Source organism: Argopecten irradians, chromosome 1 (assembly GCF_041381155.1).
Source record: "Argopecten irradians isolate NY chromosome 1, Ai_NY, whole genome shotgun sequence".
Lineage (NCBI taxonomy): Eukaryota > Metazoa > Mollusca > Bivalvia > Pectinida > Pectinidae > Argopecten > Argopecten irradians.
In genome coordinates, this window is record NC_091134.1 from 32,831,662 (window position 1) to 32,851,975 (window position 20,314).

The 20,314-nt window shown below is 33.8% G+C and overlaps 1 protein-coding gene across 1 annotated transcript in view; it reads right to left on the reverse strand.

Moving 5' to 3' along the window:
• Positions 1–5,290: 5,290 nt before the first annotated feature.
• The window catches only part of LOC138324777 (beta-parvin-like), a 73,889-nt gene continuing 58,865 nt past the window's right edge, over positions 5,291–20,314 (reverse strand). Inside the window, exons 12-14 of the mRNA XM_069269919.1 lie at positions 13,795–13,867; positions 13,287–13,390; positions 5,291–8,439 (exon numbers count right to left, since the gene is read on the reverse strand). Coding sequence (XP_069126020.1) covers positions 13,311–13,390; positions 13,795–13,867 — 153 coding nt within the window. The 3' untranslated portion in view covers positions 5,291–8,439; positions 13,287–13,310. The remainder of the gene's footprint in view (positions 8,440–13,286; positions 13,391–13,794; positions 13,868–20,314) is intronic.

Genomic DNA, 20,314 nt, shown 5'->3' on the forward strand with positions numbered 1-20,314 from the left:
ATGATCGTGTTATTGTTGTAACACACAATGAACCCCTAAACACTTATTCTACTCGGGGATGCAATAAAAATAGGAAACAAGCCATTAGGGAGAGGGGCGGGATTACCATTTCCTTTCTTCTTTTTTCTCTTTATTTCAACATTTTATTTATTGAAGCGATCTTCTTGCACAAGGTTAGCTAGACAATGTCATTTTCAGAATAAAACAATACAATTTGACCCATTATTTTTAGCATAAAACTATCTATAAATGCATAAATTACAATGTTTTACTTCTTCAATGACAACATATTTTTTTTTAAATATTTAAACATTGCCTAAATATTTGAGAATCATAATAAAATCATCATAAACATATTTCTAGAAATAAATTATGAAGAATGTCACTAGTTATTTAATTATAATCAAAGGAACTGGTCATGTAATATTTTTTTAAGATTGAATTATGTATAAAATTCTGAATTTAGAATTTTAAAAAAAATCTGAATTTTAGTTTATACTTGTTTTTACGTTCACAGTAACATAAATTTGTGTCTATTTTCGCAAAGAAATGCTTAGAGTAAATTGTATTGTACTTAAAACAAACAGACACATGTTTATATACCACAAAGCAATACGTCTCCGGCATTAAAAGATTGTGTGCATGAGACGTCCATACTACGGTACACCTTCTATACAAAAAACTTGTTTTACAATACCTCCTATAGAAATTGTCTGGTAATTGAGGGTCAGTTACAAAGTTAACCGTACGGAACAGGTGAGACTCGACAAAACGTCACTTCAAACACTACCGCCTGATCAACGGCGAAACATTTGATTGACAAGAGGCAGATCAATATTGATAGTAGGAGGACAAAACAGAGGTAATGACACACCCCCGGGCCGTAAAAAACAACCCGGTCTTATTAAAGTGTTTATATAGCCTTAATTATAAATAAATGGATAAGGAAGCTCCATACTGGACAGGGAAGTATATACTACAAAAAGATTTTGGGTGTACATTGTATATATGGCTTAGCGCGAATACGTTTTTATAGACCTTTTTACACCTGGTAACTTGTGAATGATTGGGTCGTATTGTATTTTAATGTGACAGCAAGCTTTTTCGATTGCTGATTTGCATGTTAAATCCTTGAGCGTATTAATATTACTAACGATCTGATTATGAAGACGTGAGATGTTAATCTAACCCGGAACACGAGATCAGGTGTCGAATTTCATGATTACATTTAAATCCGTGTACATTTAACCGAACAATGTATGGCTATAAGTTCTGAAAATGGCGAACAATACATATTGACAATTGCGTCTCAAAACATACATATTGCATTATTTTTATATTATAACAACAAAAGAGAAATACATAATACATTAATGTATTTACAAGTCGATACACATATAATGTGTGACACATTGTTCCAAAGTGCAGCAACCTTTTCGTTCACTTTTATTGACAGTATATTTTGTGAGTTGTGACCAATAGGTAAATACTTACAACACAATAAAGCAGACTAAAAGTTAAACACTAACAATAATACAATTTCATAACTTGTACACGTATACGACACATTGGTTCGACTTTTTAATCATACTTTCGCCCGTAAAGGCCACGAGTCACTTACTAAAATTCTATTCCTTCGTCACAGTCGTCACTTGTGTTTTAGAGACTTTATCTAATTATTAAAACAATGCATCAATTATACTATGTGAGGTTTTCCTATCGAAACTACTTCGTTGACGTTCAAACAGTTACATACATTGTGATGCACTGTCTAATAAAGCATATGCATTATAGTACAGTGTACAAGTATTTACAGGTTTTTTTACACAGTAACATCATATCTAAATTGTCTTTCAACCAATACACAAATCGAAATTGTTGATTGTCTTATAACTGTCTTCTTCGTCGAGAAGAAAAGTTCTCAAAACAACGCTTGCCAAACCAACCCCTTCCCCTCCTATGAGATCTTTTCCTAAAAAAAAAAAAAAAAAAAATCAGTTTCTTTAAAAATATCAAATCAATTATGCTTTATTTTGGTTTATAAAACGTTTGCTAACATACGTGAAATATTCGAGTTGATATTCATTAATCTTCTTCTCGTCGAAAAAAAAAATCGGAATCTAATGAAACGATCTTTAGAACAATATAAATGGGCACCAAAGTACTTGTTGGTAAAATTGTGATATTGTGTAAACTTTGTGAATATTGGTTGGTATATGTGAAGTTTGAGGAACTCCGAATAGAATATAGTACCAGTTTCCAACGCGGCAAGTGCCGTGGGAAAATATAGATATTGGCCCCATTGGAATGAAGATAATAATGGTGATCAAAATGATGATGATGACGACGTCAACGATGATGACAATAGAGCCGATGATGATGGTCAATGCTTTTTGTAAACAATAGGAAAATTTTTTCTCGAAGTAGATGTTATATAATTTTTTGCTTAAAGTTTATCCTACAAAGCATAGTCAGTTCTAATTAAGTGGCACCGCAACTCCCATTCCCTCAAGAGACCTACGGACACGCTTCCAATCTCTCTGGCGAATTAAGAGCAGCATTGGAATTTGGACGAGTAGGGTCATGGCCGATTTGTGATGCTGACCATGACGGATGAAGAACCACACTTACATACTCTCCCCCTCCCCCGGGACTCCTAACGTACATGCCATTCTCTCTGACGGACTTTTACGACGGCACTGATGGCTTCCATTATCAAGCCTAATTTCATTGTCCGTGAAATTTTAAATTTTTCGGGTTCGTCTCTGAAAATAATGTAGCGAATTAATCTTAATAAGGGCGCTTCGTGCTAATGCATTGTACGACGCAACGACTTTTCGACATTCTCCGGTAGATTTTACCAACGTATGGAATGCAATGTTGTCGAAACTTCAGAAGCCTCCGTGTGCAATTGGTGCAGGGGAAATTGACTAGCATTCCGAAACGATCACATTTCGTACATTTTAATTAAGTTCCGAATGCTCGCATAGTTGAGCTCGTCAGAACCGTAATATGATCCGTATATTGTCAAACAAGTTACATATATTGCAATACCCGCGGGACTGGAGAGAGACTTGGGAGCCTAATGGATTGGTATACGTGACGTTGCTCGATAGACGGATTCTGTAAGACTCGTTAGTCAGTTCTGTTATCATCGTTATTAAATTAAGAACATAATAAGAAATATCACAAAAGGATATTGTGTCTCAATCTTGGAAAAATATAATTCTATGATTTTGTGTCGCTCATGTTTTTTCCCTTTAGTCAAAGTTTATATTAGTGCATGTATTTGTAAAATACCAATAAAACTTGCTAAATTCAAACACACACGAAATGATTTCTTTATCTTCAGTTTTAAGGCCTTCTTTAAATAGTTAGTGGCAAGTGATACAAATTGTGAAAAGAACAAAAGGGACTAGGCTTTCAAATTTTTACCTAGACCCCCATCATTTTCCGAAAAAATATTCATAGATACATATATCTTAGGATAGGTCATAATACATGTGTATGTAGTTTACTTCTTGGAACCCTGTGAAGAGTATGATGTATTTATCAACTTAAACCCGGAAGTGAGAGACAATCTCACAGAAGAATATATGTTTTATCTTATGACTGTATATTTGGCAAATAGGTGTCTATAATTACACATTGTTGTTCTTTCCCGAAAAAATGCATGTTTCTTTTTGTGATATGTACACAATTTAAATTTTTGTTATCAATATGATAAAAGGTGTAGATTTAACATATAAAGTCCATTCTCTTGAGGGGCGAAATTGGGTGGGTGGTCCAAGTTAGGAGCTTTCACCTCAACCACAATAACTCATTTCCATATGGCTTTAGTTTAGGGGTCCTGTCCCTTAAATCTAGCTATGATGGATGTTCACATAAGGCAGCCAACTAAAACATGTTTATTTTCAAAACCAGATACACTCCCGCCAAGAACATAAAAAAACACTTCCATTGTTTCGTCGGCAAGTTTAAAAGAAATTCGAATTTTTTGGAAATTCTTCATGGAAGAATAAAAGATCTTAATGTCTAAAAATGAAACAATATTGGAGGAAAACATGAAAATGTAGTAATGAAACATCAACCCTATACTGCTGAAATAAAGTCGGAAATCTTCATAAATATAAAGGTATTAGACATAATTTGTAAACTGCATGAAATGAATGTTAAGACTTTTTCACTACCGGTGGTAAAGGACTAACAAATATATTCATAAAATGTGTGTTAATCTCAGAATCAAAATGACAAAGGAAGACAATCTTGTGGCCGGTGCCTTATCCCAGAACTCACCATCTACATCCTTGCACCATTTTGAACATTGCATCTTAAGAAGCATGATGGGAAGTATTCTGTGTTCTTAGACCAATACTGGAAACTTTTTGGTATTCATCAGAAGTATACAAGAAACTTAAAAAGTGAGTTGGGAAGTATTTGGATATTATAAATATAACTTGTTGTTTAATCACCAATAGTGAACTGGTTACTTCTTTCATATTCATGAAAAAGTGTTTTGGACTCTTAATATACATAGACATCTGACTGAATCTTGTTTATTTATTGCAGGGGTACTGGGACTTCATTGCATATTCATTAATGTGCTCATGATCCCATTGTGTTTTGTAACTACTGAAGCTTCATTCCTGTAGCTGCATATAGAAATCTTACAACAAATATGTAAATAAGAATGAACTTGGAACTCTTTGCATATTCATCAGAAACTAATTGTTAACTCAGTAGAAGTATGATGATAAATCGATATGGTAGGTTTGAATCTTAAACAATATATACTGTAATCCCATTGCATATTGATTAGCAGTGTGCTCTGATCTCAAATGAATATTCAGTGTATTAAAAGTTCATTGCATATTCATTAGAAGTAAGTTTATATTGCACAGTATATTCACGAGAACAGAATGTGGAACTATTTGCCATATTCATTAGATATGAACTGGAGTTAATGGATTAAATATAAGAGAGCTGGAAACTTTTTGTAAACTAGTCATTGCATGTCCAAAGAAGTTTATTGGATTTTTTTTTTGTGTAATTACAAAAAGTGTGTTGGGATCTCATTGCATATTCATTAAAAGTTTGGATAAGATGACATTACATATTCATTAGAAGAAAGTTGGGATATTGTTGCATATTCATTAAAATCTCCTTTTACATTTAGATATCATGTAACAATGAAAGAGTCAACCTTATAAAATGAAATAAGTCAGTTACCATCCCAAAATTGTTTGATGTTTCATTTTGCGTTGGCTTTTATAAACAAATAACACAAATATTTCTTAAAAAGTTTTATTATCATGCACACGTTATTAAATAAAGATCTTACAAGCAATCTACATACATGATCATATACCAATAATATACATATAGCACCAGAAGAATATGTAATATACTTCGTAATACAACAGTTTATAGTAGATAACTGGCATCAACTATAAACTTACTAAACAATATGTTAGACATTAAACATATGATATAAAATGGATTTGGAATTACCCGTTACAGCTGATTTTTCAAACTTTTGAATTTGTCTCCAAAGATGTATGAATTGATATTTTGTGTACATACAAAGGCATACTAACCTACAATATTGGTTTACATTCAAATATCATGAAAATCATGTGGAAGACAACAAAAGATATCATATTTGAAAAGAAATTTTAAACATTGTTTTTTATTTTTTTGTGTGTATTAAAATAACGACATAATGTGTCATAACTTACTTAACTAATCAACTAGGTATTTAAAGGACCAGGATCCAGGTCATGAAATCATCTTAGACCTGAACATTTGCTTAGCCAATCAACAATGATGTAACTATTTTTGCTAAGCCAATAAATAATGACGTAACTTTTTATAACATCATCTGTGATTGGTTGCGTATGAACTGAAGGCTATTTTAGAATGAGATTGTTTCATGATCTTTGGACCAGTTGCAATTTTTTTTTTTTTTTTAAATAGAACATAAATAAGTTAAAAATACTGGCAAGCTTTCGTTTTTACCAAGACCCTTACAACAGTTAGTCAAAGAAAATAGCTAATACACAGGTTCAGAATGCAACAATAGATACTAATGAAAGGCACTAGAAGTGTTAGGTGATTGGTACAAAATGGTTGTGACGTAGAAGTTCAAGAATTAGTGAAAAGCTGCAGATTTTAGCATAATATGCAATATCAACACAATATTGATGTAATATTAAGGCATTCGTCATTCTTGATGTGTTATTTCATTAAAACTAACTAAAAAAAAAATGAGTAATAGAATTTTCTTTCTTAAACAAGGTGAAGAAAACATCAGATCATAACTCACTCGCGAACATACTTATATTGCTAAATAAAGATCTTAAATTGTTGACGACACTAAAAACATTCCTACAGAGAAGTTGAGGATACACTGACGATAAATAAATATACATACAATATCTACCATGATAATATACACAGTCATGATGTCCAATAAACTCCTCTACAAAAAGCTACCCTGGCTTATCTTAAGCATTTGGCAAAGCCAGAATGTTCTTTGGTTTCAAAGTAAAAACATGAGGAATATGAAAGTTACATGAGTTATTGCTTAAAAACATCAATAAAGAAAAAATATTGAATTCTGAATATGTTTATTTTTTTGAAAATATGACAACCAGTGTTATTTTACAGAATTCAACAGCAAATAATCACATATTATTATAGTTCTTCACTAAAATGTTTTTGTTTGTTAAATCATCCATATTACACATAAATCCTTCAATATCAAATCACAGCAAAAGACTCATCCACATCAAATATGATACAGTGTGTTTTCATCCATTTCAAACAGCAGTTTTGTAAACAATCTATGCTGCCAATAAATGTTTCATCTGATGATAAAATTATGATCAGCATATTTCATGATTTTGACAAGAATATTTTGAAAGAGTTTACAAATTTACTACGCTAATTACAGAGTAGATGGTACAGCCAAGTACACTGTACAGGTACAGAGTAGATTCAGAATCCTGATCAGAACTTTATCAGAAGAGTTCCGGATTATCCCCCACAGAACTAGGACACAGATGTTCTCCGTTAGCTGTACATGTTTTACGTACATAAAAAACATGGACTAGACAAGTAGTGCAAAGAACCTCTGTTTTATGACAATATCAAAACGTTGTCAGTTACACAGACCAAAAATCAGAGATACCAATATACCGATAGGTATATAAATGACCAATTCGCGTTTGACTTTTTTTTCCTAAAATGATTGAACTCAGTGATATATGAACTGAAGAGATCAAAATATTTGAATCCATAATAGTTTCATAATAGTGTAAGCTTAGTCTAGAATTGGTTGAAATGGCAGATACTGTAATTATTGAAAATAGCCAAGCTTCCATGATATTTCTAATAATAAACAAACACAGTAACATTTTCAATGATTTAGACCAGTTTGTTAGCATACACATAATGGACAAGGAAATAAGCAGGCTATAAATACACGACTCAGATGTGAGGCTTGTTATACAGATCAACAGATATATAGGGTGCTGGTACCGGTCCAACCCCCTCTCCCTGTCAGTCCCCCTCCCCTACCTTTTCTGTCCCCCTCTCCCTCACACACAGTCTAGACCTACCATGGCCACACACAAGACACACAATTGACATTTACCATTAATTTACATTTAATAGGTTCTGTTATTTTTCATTAGAAAATTGAAATTTTTCTAATGCATAGTGAACTAGGCTTTAAATGAAAATGATACAGGCACAAAATTTCTTGTGAATTCATGAATCAAATATTCTGTGAAGAGACCCACATCTATAATATTCTATTAATTGAAATACATGTACAGATAAAAACAAATAATGGTGGTACATGTACTGTATACATTTATATCACATGCCAAACTATATCATTATTGTTCAAATAAACTTCAGTGTCTGTGAATGAAATACAACCATCATAGTTTAGTACAAACATAATGTTGATTAATTATAAATAACTGTATTCAAAACTTGGAATTGCCCCTTCTTCCTTTTCATATTTTGAAAATATTGTATTTCATTTTGCAGAATTTTAAGGTATGTTTTAAGCCCACCTTTTTTCTTCAATTTTTGAGCACACTGGGGCTTGTTTGACCAATTACAGTAATTATGTTTTAAAACTAATGCTTCTTTTATTGAAATTTCTGCAGATTTTTTTCTCTTTTAAAACACATACACATGGTTATAACTTTGAAAATGTGTAATGAACCAAAAAATTCCTTTCCATGAAAATGATTCAGTTAACATCTCTGTTACAAACATTGTGTCTGAAGTACACAGTAAATATGTTTGTAGAGTACAAGATAAATAGGTTAGGTATATAATAGAGTCCTGTGTCTGGGTCCTGCTGCTACGACTGACACAGATTTCCCTGGCAGTGAGGTGTTGTTCTTGGAGCTGGTTGCACTGGAAATAGAAAAGAAAAGACTCAAAAGAATCTGTTTTTTATGTTGGTTCTAATCTGTTTGGGGGCCGCAGTGACCAAGTAGTTAAGGTGTTCTGACATATTACAACTATAGCCTTACATCTCTTGGTTGCACGTTCAAAAGCTATGTAGGGCAGGTAGATGGGTGGTTTTTCGCCTGATACTCTGGCTTTTCTCTACAGTACCTCCTAAACCTGGTGTGTCCTTTAATGACGCTGGCTGTTAATAATAAACCCAATTTTAACCCTTGTTCTTTATTCCCTTTATCGGAAACAAAAAGATGTTCATGAGATCATTAGTGGTAATGTCGTGGAAAGTCAGTTAACGTACACTACCAAAATTAATTGTTCAATGGGGATAAAAAAAACCAATGAGACAATTATATAAAATAATGCTTCTCTAATATCTCTACTATTATGTAATTGTCTGTGGTTAGGTTTGGGTCACTAAATATCAGTTAAATTTGAATACTAAACAGGCTAATTATACCTTTTCTAGCTGTTCAAATTACAATAACATCCGGACAAGACTAAGGCAATTGCTGTCTCACAGTTATACATTGTGATGTAAATGTGACAAGTCGACTTTATCCTTAATTGCTCAAGGTTGTCTGACAAATATAATTTCTGTTAAAGTTAAAATTTATGAACAATTAAAATCACTTGTCCATTCACCATGATCCATATTAAATAAATTTCCTTCAGTAAAACCAGCTACCTAAGTTAATTAAATGAAAGTTAAGATTAATTTTGAAAAATATTGTTTATTTATCAAAAGCTTCATTTATAGAAGACAAAAAGAACTCGTTACAGTATTCGTCCAAACAAGCGCCTCAATCCCTATATGCGTCCCACAACTATTTTGAGGCCTCATTTTCACTGACCTTGCAGACTGAAAATATAAAAAGCAATGGTTTCTTTATTTGATTTCTTTTGAAAATTGATTTTTGGCTTACTTTGTGCTTTAGTTTTATAAAAAGGCTAATCCAAATGCTTTTATACCTGACCCTTTATTTTTTCATTTTTAAGCACCCTGGGCAATTATTGGGATGAATACGGTATGTTAATATTAGTTTTCACAGTGATGGTTTTCTTAAAAGATTTCTTCTTGAATTTTGATGTCTTTTTGCTGACAGCTTGCCATTCAAATGATAGTTTTGCACCAACAAACTCAAAAAATAATTGTTCATACACGTGTACAGTATATGTATTGTTTTAATAATTCTGGTAAAAACCCATGATATACATACACCCACACTACACAGACGTTCGCACCAAGTTTGGTCTGATACAGATCAGCAGTCATGTCGCGGTCTATTAACATAACACAATCACGATAGTACTCCCGGATACCTTCACGGAAAAACCGATCCTGCTATATATAGTAACACTATGTCATCAATCCTGCTGGCTTTATGAATGAATACTGCACACATGTGCTGGGTATCAATATTTGATTAAGCTTTTTTATCTTTGATACCTATAAAGGTCATATTAGAACGAATTGCTCATATTTTGATTCTCTTGTCAGAAGTTATCACAATCTTTTAACTGGTACTTTTAATTATCACTAGCTCTCAGTAATAAGAGCCAGAAAATGTACAACTAAACCCTTAAAATTTTAATTAACCTGACTTAACTTATAGAATTAATTTCAAGGTAAAATGGTTAGGACCAAAAATCACTTGGTATAAACCGGGGTTAATTAAGTGGTACAAGTCCCATTTTACAAGGCTCAATTTACCGCAGTTGGCAAGATTGCAGGTAAGGAAGACCAACAGACAACCTGTCACAAGTTGACGACCAAACTGTTTTCACAGGTGATCAAAATGAAACATCAATTTGTCAGATAGACTTATCAAAATGTGAACCGTGAGTTATACATATTTAACCTCGTTTGTGATTAAAGATCTAGGTGTTGAAGTAGGTAACGAAGAAACAGCCAGTCTGTTTTCATTTAATTGTTCAAGGTAATGAATAGATGATAGACTTTGATGGATGTATGGTACAAGTCCCATTTTACAAGGCTCAATTTACCGCAGTTGGCAAGATTGCAGGTAAGGAAGACCAACAGACAACCTGTCACAAGTTGACGACCAAACTGTTTTCACAGGTGATCAAAATGAAACATCAATTTGTCAGATAGACTTATCAAAATGTGAACCGTGAGTTATACATATTTAACCTCGTTTGTGATTAAAGATCTAGGTGTTGAAGTAGGTAACGAAGAAACAGCCAGTCTGTTTTCATTTAATTGTTCAAGGTAATGTATAAGAAAATCCTCACTCGAACACCTGTAGCCGGGTCTGTTTGTACTGTGGTTTTTCCACATTTAAATCTTCTCTAAGACCAATGACAAACGTGACTCATACAGACTGTTGACATTAAGTGTATTGGTTAGCTGATGTCAACATGACCTGAACCTGACCTTAATAACGACCTAAGGAGGCTTCAGGGCCTTATTCATTACTTTACAAAAGCTTTACATTAAAATAGTAACAGATCACCATATTAAACATGCTTAAATCATGCTTCCATCATGTCCTATTTTTGTATGGGTTTGGGTTTGTTTTACCTTTTTATAACAGCCAGGATCATTTATGGACATTTAGGAGGCGAAGGAAAGCCAGAGTCAGCAGGGAAAAACCAATGACCTATGACCAGTACCTGGCAACTGCCCCACATGGGTTTCCAATTTGGACCCTTGAGGAGAGCTTGTGGTAATATGTTGGGACACCATAAGGTATTGGTTAACCGGACTGACCACGTAGATGTCATGGCTAATCAACTTTTTCTCCTCTTTTGCACTTCTATATATCCCATCATTCATCAAGCATGATTAAATTAAAGTATGGTATAAATGAATTAATAAAGTTATACATTTTTATATCAAAAGCCACAGAAATTCAAGCTAAAAAATCAGCACCATGATATATCAAAGCTGTCAGTTACAATGTTGAAAGCATTAGATTACTCCTACACATTCAAATAAAGGTCTATAATTATTCAAATTCATGATAAAACACTTTAATTCTGTTAACATCATGCTTTGGCAGCTTGTAAAAGTGTCAAAACTTCATCAAATCAATGCATATTGGATAAAGATCTTAATTAATACACAATATCGCGAGAGTTCAACAGTGTGTGATACGCACTTGAGCCAAGATCACAGCATATACTGCAGCTTAATGTGTGGTCATGTTACTACAGCAAATGTAAATAGTGCATTAAAAACCTGCCTTAGTGACCACCTCTACATAAAGACAACCCCCTTAAAGAGACCATTCTATCAGGATCCCAAATAGTGAGACCCATACACAATTTTACCTGTATATAAAGACCACTTGGTTAACAAAGACTTCTTCATTTTATCCCTTGGATGGTCTTTATAGACAGGTTTAACTGTATATGTGCCAGAGATTTCTATGGACAGACAACAGAGGTGTCTTCTTTCTGTCCCACTGAATGACTAGAACAAAACACTAAACCTGATGGAGGAATCACTGGAGATCTGGACATTTAGATACTCTGGCACACATTCAAGGAAACACGTTGGGAAAATAGACAATTAATGTTTGAAAGAAGCAAATTTTTGGCATGAACACTTTCACTAATATTTATTTCCAACATAGAATCCAATTGTTTCTTTAGAATCTATAGCGTTTTAAAATTATTTTTTGAAACATGTCCCATGTAACATTGCCATACAACTTAATTAGCATATTTCTGGGGTTTTGTTACTATTTTAGCTTAGTGTATAGGCACGTTGAAAATCATGGGTGGCCAAATTTTATTATGAGGTTCAATATTGTGTTTCACTTATAGTGCTTTAGGTAGCCCAATCAACCAAGTAAATGGGTCAACTGCCAAACTAGCCTGGGTTCTTTCCCCTAGTACTATGGTTTCCTTCAGACCCTATCTGGGGCACAATTTTTCTGGTCACTCTGATTTTCCTGTAAATCATCAGCTACAGAGGAAGGAGTGTTAGATATAGGCTCTGTGATTAAGAGATGATGCCTTGTTATCACAGAGACAGAATCAGCGGACTCTCATGTTAGGCCCAGAAAAGTGATACAGGGTTGGAGGGCCAGATGGTTTACTCAGATCCAGTTTACTAACACTCTATACTTTGTTTGTTGTGGTTAAAAACAGAGTTTGTAACAAGTGTTTTGGACTTGCTAACCTGATCCCAGCGTACACTGTGATCTTTTGTCATACACTTAACCTCCAGGATAGTAACAAAGATTGGAGGGGTCAGAGGTTATTCTGGACTTTTGCTGGTGTTAGGGTCAGTGGTTATTTTGGACTTTTAATTTCCTTTTACTTTGTGATGGGGTTAAAGGTTATAAACCAAGTATATATTCTAGGATTTTTAGAGGTTACATGCCATAATGGACCATTTACAATCAATCTAGGGTAAAAATTATTATTAGAAAGGTCAGTCTGGAGTCAAAGGTCATACAGAGGTCATAGGATAGAATAGATCAATTTAAGTCATGCGACCTTGATGGCTTGGTTTGACCTTGGTGCAATGTGCAATGGTTCCAACACTGTTATCCTGGAGTTTGTGTTTTTTTTACATATGACTATATATGGTTATGCATCTGACCTTGTCTTTTCACATAATTTGACCTTGCCATGCCATGTTATTTGACCTTGCCATGTTAATGTTTCGCTGGCCATACATGACCCTGGCTGTTACAAGGATATGAATTTAAATAAACAAACAAGTAACAGTACATATGTATTTACCTTTATACTGCACAGTATTTGACCTTTTCATGTCACAGTTTTAAACTAAATTAACACTATTGTACTATTGTACCTACCATTGATTTTGTGACCTTGACAGGTTACGGTGCTTGACCTTTGTACTTGGTGAAGATGTTGTAGAGTACACGCAGAGTTGACTTCAGATCTTGATTGACAACATCTGTATGGAACAAACGTTACGTAACGTGTAAATTACAAATAAAACAAAACAATTAAAAGAGATTTTTGGATTCTGTAATCTTGCATTCTTGACAGTGTTTCAACAGAATAAATAATTTAACTTCACATAAATAGTAATTCTAGTAGTAAAGATCAAAGGAATGAAAGGGAAAGAGGTTAAAACGACTAAACTATAAAAATCTGAACATTTAAGCTGCTGGTATCTGAAAATCTCAAGAAAGCTCATTAAACGAAAGCTGAACAATTCTTATCGTTTTTGTTTTCTAACAAAAATAAAAGAATTCATATGAAACAATCAGTTGTATCTTGATATTACACGTAGTTGTTATCAGGTAAAACAAACATGAATGGGCTGCTTTGCTGAATTACATTAAGTAACCTCACCTTCCGGTCGCGCTTTAGGCTTCGGAAGTCCACCATCTTGCATTAGCTCAAAGGCAAAGTTGACATTATGAACCTGAAAGAATGAAATAAACATGATATAGATCTATTTATGTAAAAATTATGTAGCTTATCCTTAACAGGAAATTAGGCTTTTATTTCTATTTGATCGGCACAGGTGGTGAGTTCTGGGCTACTTATTGCATCAATCAAGGTCATCTTGATGGTTTTTTCTTATTAGTACTTAAAAAGAAGGAAAACACTTTTCCAAAGTACAACTGAATTCAGAAATTAGACTTTTCGATTCCAATATTTTTTTATATGAAATAACTTTAAACATTTTAATATGATTTTTTCTTTAAAATGGGAATCATTTGAATTTAATTGAATTTTTAATTGTATGAAATCATATCTTCTATTAAACTTTTCTGAGTTACTTTTTTTATATGCAGCAAAATGACTGAATATAATGTAAAACATAACATGAGTTCCCAACACAGGACATGTAATGCAATTTGAATGGAGAAAATAAAATCGACAGCAAAACCATACAATAGATTTAAGTATTTTTTGTCGAGTATTGAGATTTGAGTATTATGGTAACCATGGTACTTGTCTACAGAAAAGGAAATACTGGTCGCGCTGTCTCGCAGAAACAAGACGGCATTGTCTCTGTACATCTTACAAAGAGAGAGGATTTACATAAACACTCAGCATTGTGGATGGGGTATTGTCCTTTATCAGTGACCTATGTATGTACATGCTGTGACAAAAACACATTTACCATGATAGGATTATGTTTATAAAACTTTAAATGCCGCATAAAATTGTAGAGGGATTTTAGTCATAACATGACAATTACATATGCTAAATAAGTAAGGGAGGAATATCTGGGAGGTTTCAATAGTAAACAAACTATAGCAGATTTTGTATATATAATCTACATGTAAACATTTATTTTAGGGACTGAGCAAATGTTTGTTTTTCAAATATTCAATTACCAGTTCATCATACTGCAAGCTCACAAAGATGATTCTGTTAGGCTATATTTACTGGTAATCCGTAATAGATACACACAATACTCTATAATATTGTCTGTAGTTAGCCTCCATCTTATATAAATCTTTATTCTTATATACATGTAACGTATCCATTTATAATATGTTAAGTTTTTTTTTTATTTTGCTTTGTATCTTGATCAAGTAGTTTTGATAGTTTGACACACAATTTGTCAAAATTTTCTAAAATGCATATAACTGACACTTAATTACCATATATATTAATAAAAACTTAACTTAAACCTCTATAACTCTCATAGACCCTGGTTTGCTAGGTGTTCCAACCAAACCTTTCACTATATATTTGAATTAATTTGATACATTTAAAATTGAATTAGGATTAAATAAATTTTTGGTATTTACAATTATCTTATAGCAGAAATTCAAATCAAACCTGTTTTATCCAAAGAAATATTTACTGCAAGACTTTAAGAAGGAAAGTAGAAGATATAAGACAAATTTAGCTTATAGAATTTTACATTGCGACTGGTGACAAATATTTATTTGTTTTCTGATGTACATATAACCCAGGTGTGGAGTTAGGATGCTGCGAACACCTGGAGGTATACCCATCCTTATCCCTCGTGTTGACAGTAAACAGTCATTAACGAGGGTTTGTGTTCTAGCTCGAGGTTAATGCAGCACTCATGAAACAGACATCAGCTAACAATATCTAATTGCTTGTTGCAGTTCAGGGAGGTATGTCATTCGACAGTTCTGAGCATTCAATAATAATCCCTGCTGAATCCTCATTACACTGGGGTTTCCAACGAGAGGTGTCGCACAAGGAATTACATTATTTCCTGCTCTTTTTGGTTTTAATTTCAAAATCCAATGAGGAAATATGCTATCAACATCACTTTTTTTTTCTTGCCGGAGAAAATAAAATGTTGATTGCAATCAATATAGATAGAGCGATATCCTTCTTGAACCTTTGTGACAGGGAAAGACTATACAATTTGGGACTGAGCCAAAATGATGTAATTCCAACAACAAACTTTTTATTGGGGCGCTCTAGCATCATGTCTTCTACTGAGAATTGTGATAATGATATAATTGTAATCCTGTTTAAATGATCAGGTCTGATAGTAGAACATTGAGTCTAAAAATTACAACATTTCCTTTGTATAATGGTAGAAGTCAGCTCTGATGTACAATTGAATAGACAGTAGAATACTGCTCCAATGTACAAGGGTAGAGTATTCCTCCAATGTACAAGTGTAGAGTACTGCTCCAATGTACAAGGGTAGTGAACTGCTCCAATATACAAGGGTGGAGTATTACTCCAATGTACAAGGGTAGAGTACTGCTTCAATGTTCAAGGGTAGAGGTCTGCTCCAAAGTACAAGGGTAGTGAACTGCTCCAATATACAAGGGTAGAGTATTACTCCAATGTACAAGGGTAGAGTACTGCTTCAATGTTCAAGGGTAGAGGTCTGCTCCAATGTACAAGGGTAGAGTACTGCTCTGTAGGGTACTGCTCCAATATACAAGGGTAGAGTACTGCTACAGTGTACAAGGGTAGAGTACTGCTACAGTGCACAAGGATAGAGTACTGATCCAATGTACAAGGGTAGAGTACTGCTCCTGTGTACAAGGGTAGAGTACAGCTACAATATTGCAGTGTACTGCTTTCCAGTACAATAACAAGTACATGGTAGAGTATATATTTATTTCATATGACATGTCTGCTTTTGCCATTTTTATTTTTTATTTTTTTCATTTTTTATTACCTTGATCAAATGTTCTTCAGTGAAAAAGTTCCCATAAAAATGATATCTATCCTACAGACACTTTACACAGATTACCATACACAAGTTCAGTAATGCTTTAGTAATGAGGAAAGCCTTTTTACAAGATAGGTAGATCAGACTAACACAAGATCAGAACCTTGGACCACAAACAGAATCTTTTTTTAAAGTAGCCTCTCATCTTTTAATTAATAAAAGATACATATGAATCATCAACTGATTGTAGATTAGCTCGGAAATTCAGGAAATGTTTTTCTCCGTCTTCATAAGATGCCAACAAAGTGCTCAAACAACATTTACTGAATTATATGGCCGATACCCGAGACGAAGATGGAGACATTTTGCTCGTGAGACTATTCCAAGTGTTCCTGGTATGGCAATGTTATGTAGAAAATAGGGGCGGAGGTATTACAGAAATCTTTTATCCTGTTTTACTTTTCAATTAAATATGGAGAATAAATAACTTAGGTCTTTAACCACATGCCTAAATGATTTTGGCCAAACTTTGTTGAATTTCCAAACATCCCGGGGCTCTGGAAGAGAATCCTGCGGCTAGACTTAATAACGCTCTGTTTCTCATTCTCTGTCAATATGGCACTGATTATGCCTCATCATCAGCATCATCAACCGGGCCACCGTAGCCATTACATCTAATCCCCCACTAACTTATTACCACATATTACATGGCAATATAATTACTCCTAAAAACCCTTCCAATGGATATATTTTGGTACCAATCTTATTCATACCAGTCTATTACAGTAAAGGTCCGTTTTCATATCGGAATCATATCTGTTGAGCTCTCGGCTCCATGCCAAATTTGCATGTGTATTTGATCAATGAGCACTTTGCTGTGTGATTTGCCTGCTTTAGTGTGTGTGTAGGACTTGTGCAGTAGTACATACATGCTGTGTTTGATATTACATAGACAGTAATTAAGTAGATAATTGGTGTGCACAGGTGGCTGTGGAGGGGCCGTATATTACATAACCAGATATACAGATACTGGGACAGACCCAATCTCTTCATAAGTTCTTATCACGATCAGACACCAAACACATTTTTTATATATATATAGCACGTTGCACAGTTCCACATTTGAGTAATGCTTAAAATCCGGAGACGAGTAAAAAATATATGTTTTGGATGTACATCAAAACTTAAACTGAAAAGCAAGGAACTACCATTCCACTTCTTCTCCAGCTATATTTTACAAGCTTTTTTTAATAACTGAACAACAAATAGGGACAATAAGGGTGTGTGAGGTTTTGGTGGTGGAGGAAAGCCAAAGTACTTAGAGAAAAAACCTACATTCAGTACCTGAAAATTGCACATGGGTTAATTTCACACTTGTAACACCAAGAGGTTATGAGATACTACACCTTAACCACTCAGCCAACTTAGCCTATCCAATCATTGATATGTACTCCAACTTAGCCTATCCAATTCATTGAATATGTACTCCAACTTAGCCTATCCAATTCATTGTTATGGCCTATCCAATTCCGCAACTTAGCCTATCCAATTCATTGAATATGTACTCCAACTTAGCCTATCCAATTCATTGAATATGTACTCCAACTTAGCCTATCCAATTCATTGAATATGTACTCCAACTTAGCCTATCCAATTCTAGCCTTGGCCGAGTGATTAATATGTTCTGACATATTATTTCTAGCCTTCCAACTGGAGTGGCAGTTTAAAATCCATGTGATGCAGTTGCTAGGTACTGATCATAATAGGTCGGTGTTCTTTTTCCGGGTACTTCTGCTTTCCTCAACCTTCTTAAATAGGCACATTTTTATATGATTCTGGCTGTTACTAGGATATTAAACCAAACAAATCCATTAAACTATGATGTAATAAGTATCATTACACCACAGCCACAATACTACTCCTAAATTCAAATTGAATTTTAGAACATTCAACTTCTTTTTGTTAATGTAAGGTTAATATGAAGAATGATGAAAATTACCCGGGCACAAAATTTTGATTAATCAGTACATAAAGCCATCAGTACATTTTCTCTCTTATATGAAACTGTTAATAGGACGTAAAACTAAACAAACCAAACCAAAATATATGAAACTGGGACATACCAGCAAGACACTTAGCTTTTGTCAAACTATTGAAACTCGGCCAACAAGACAACACCATGTTATAGAAAATGTATAAAAATATATCACATACTTAGATGTCTGCCGACTTTATAAAGAAATATATGTCAAGTTTAACTTGTAATAAATGATCTTTATATTCTGCCAATTCAAGGTTTTTATCAAAGAAATGAAAACAGATATTGGTAAAAATATTGTAAACACTAGAGATTTGTAACAAAAGAACTGCCTGTTTTATGACAGAGCTGATACCACCTAAATATACATTTGTTTATATACAGAAATAAGCATGGTGTCAGTTAGGTAATAGTTACCAAGGGGAAAGAGATAGATGGAGACAGGATGTGACCTTCACCTGTGACCTTTGACCCCCATTTCCTAGACCAATGGGATAAGTAGAGAAGCTGGAAGCAGACAAACTCACAGCAGCTGACTGTTGATGAGGTAAAAACTGCCACCATATCTAAAACCATTTATCATGATCCAAGGTCGTGTCATTTTCTCCAAGGTCAAATCAACCTTGAGTAGAATGTACTGAGTAGGCAACGACTGCAATGAGTCTTTTATCCTAATTGGTTTGACAAGTAATGAACTCTATCCACAAATTGGCATTGCTAATAAAACCTGCTAAAATGTTGCAAATTAAGCCAGTCTGAACACCAGTTTTTTGACAATTTACTTATATGTGTCATCATGCCATCAGGTTTTTAAACTGTTTTTACAGCTGTATTTGATGATAGTGATCAGTTGTTATATGTAATAGTAGGTGTCAATATGATTTAATTGTTTCAGAAATTTGTTTTTATACAGGATGTTACTTGTTATTCGTGATAAAATCAAATATTTGTGTTTTTGTTTTGTTTTATTACTTTTTTAAAATCCTATTTCCCTTTTTTACACATATATTGTACATTGGTAAGTGGTTTGATACTAATTTTGTATAAACAACAGCTCTTGTTATAACTCTATTGTTATACAGTGAATGAGAATCAATTACCACACTATCGGTGGAGAAATGATCACATGACTATCAGTATATCATAACTTATGTACACAAAGACTGATATGGCCGTATTTGTATGAACTTTTACACACTGTAGGGCTTTATATCAATAAACAAATACCTTAATATCCTAGTATTGAAGCCATGCATATACCTTTATCTGAGCTGAGGTACATTATCAGATTTCAATCGAGTTTAGGGGAAGCTTCAGTCTGAAAATTAACTCACAAATATTGACATTTATATACATTAAATCAACTGACACAATTTCACCATTTCACTATTGGACTACACTGTAATTAACAGTATTAACACCTGAAATAAATGTTCAAATCTGTGTAAATAGTTAGCTGCAGTGGCTAAGTTGTGTATTTTTCGAGTCTTGAGTTGAAAGCGCCACTTTGAGTCAAACACTCCACTTCTGAGGCAAACACTCCATCTCTGAGTCAATCACTCCACTTCTGAGGCAAACACTCCATCTCTGAGTCAAGCACTCCAATTCAAGTCAGACACTCAACATGTCCAGTCACAGTCAATCACTCTAACTCTGAGTCGAACATTCCACATCTGTTTCAAGCACTCCACTGAATCAAG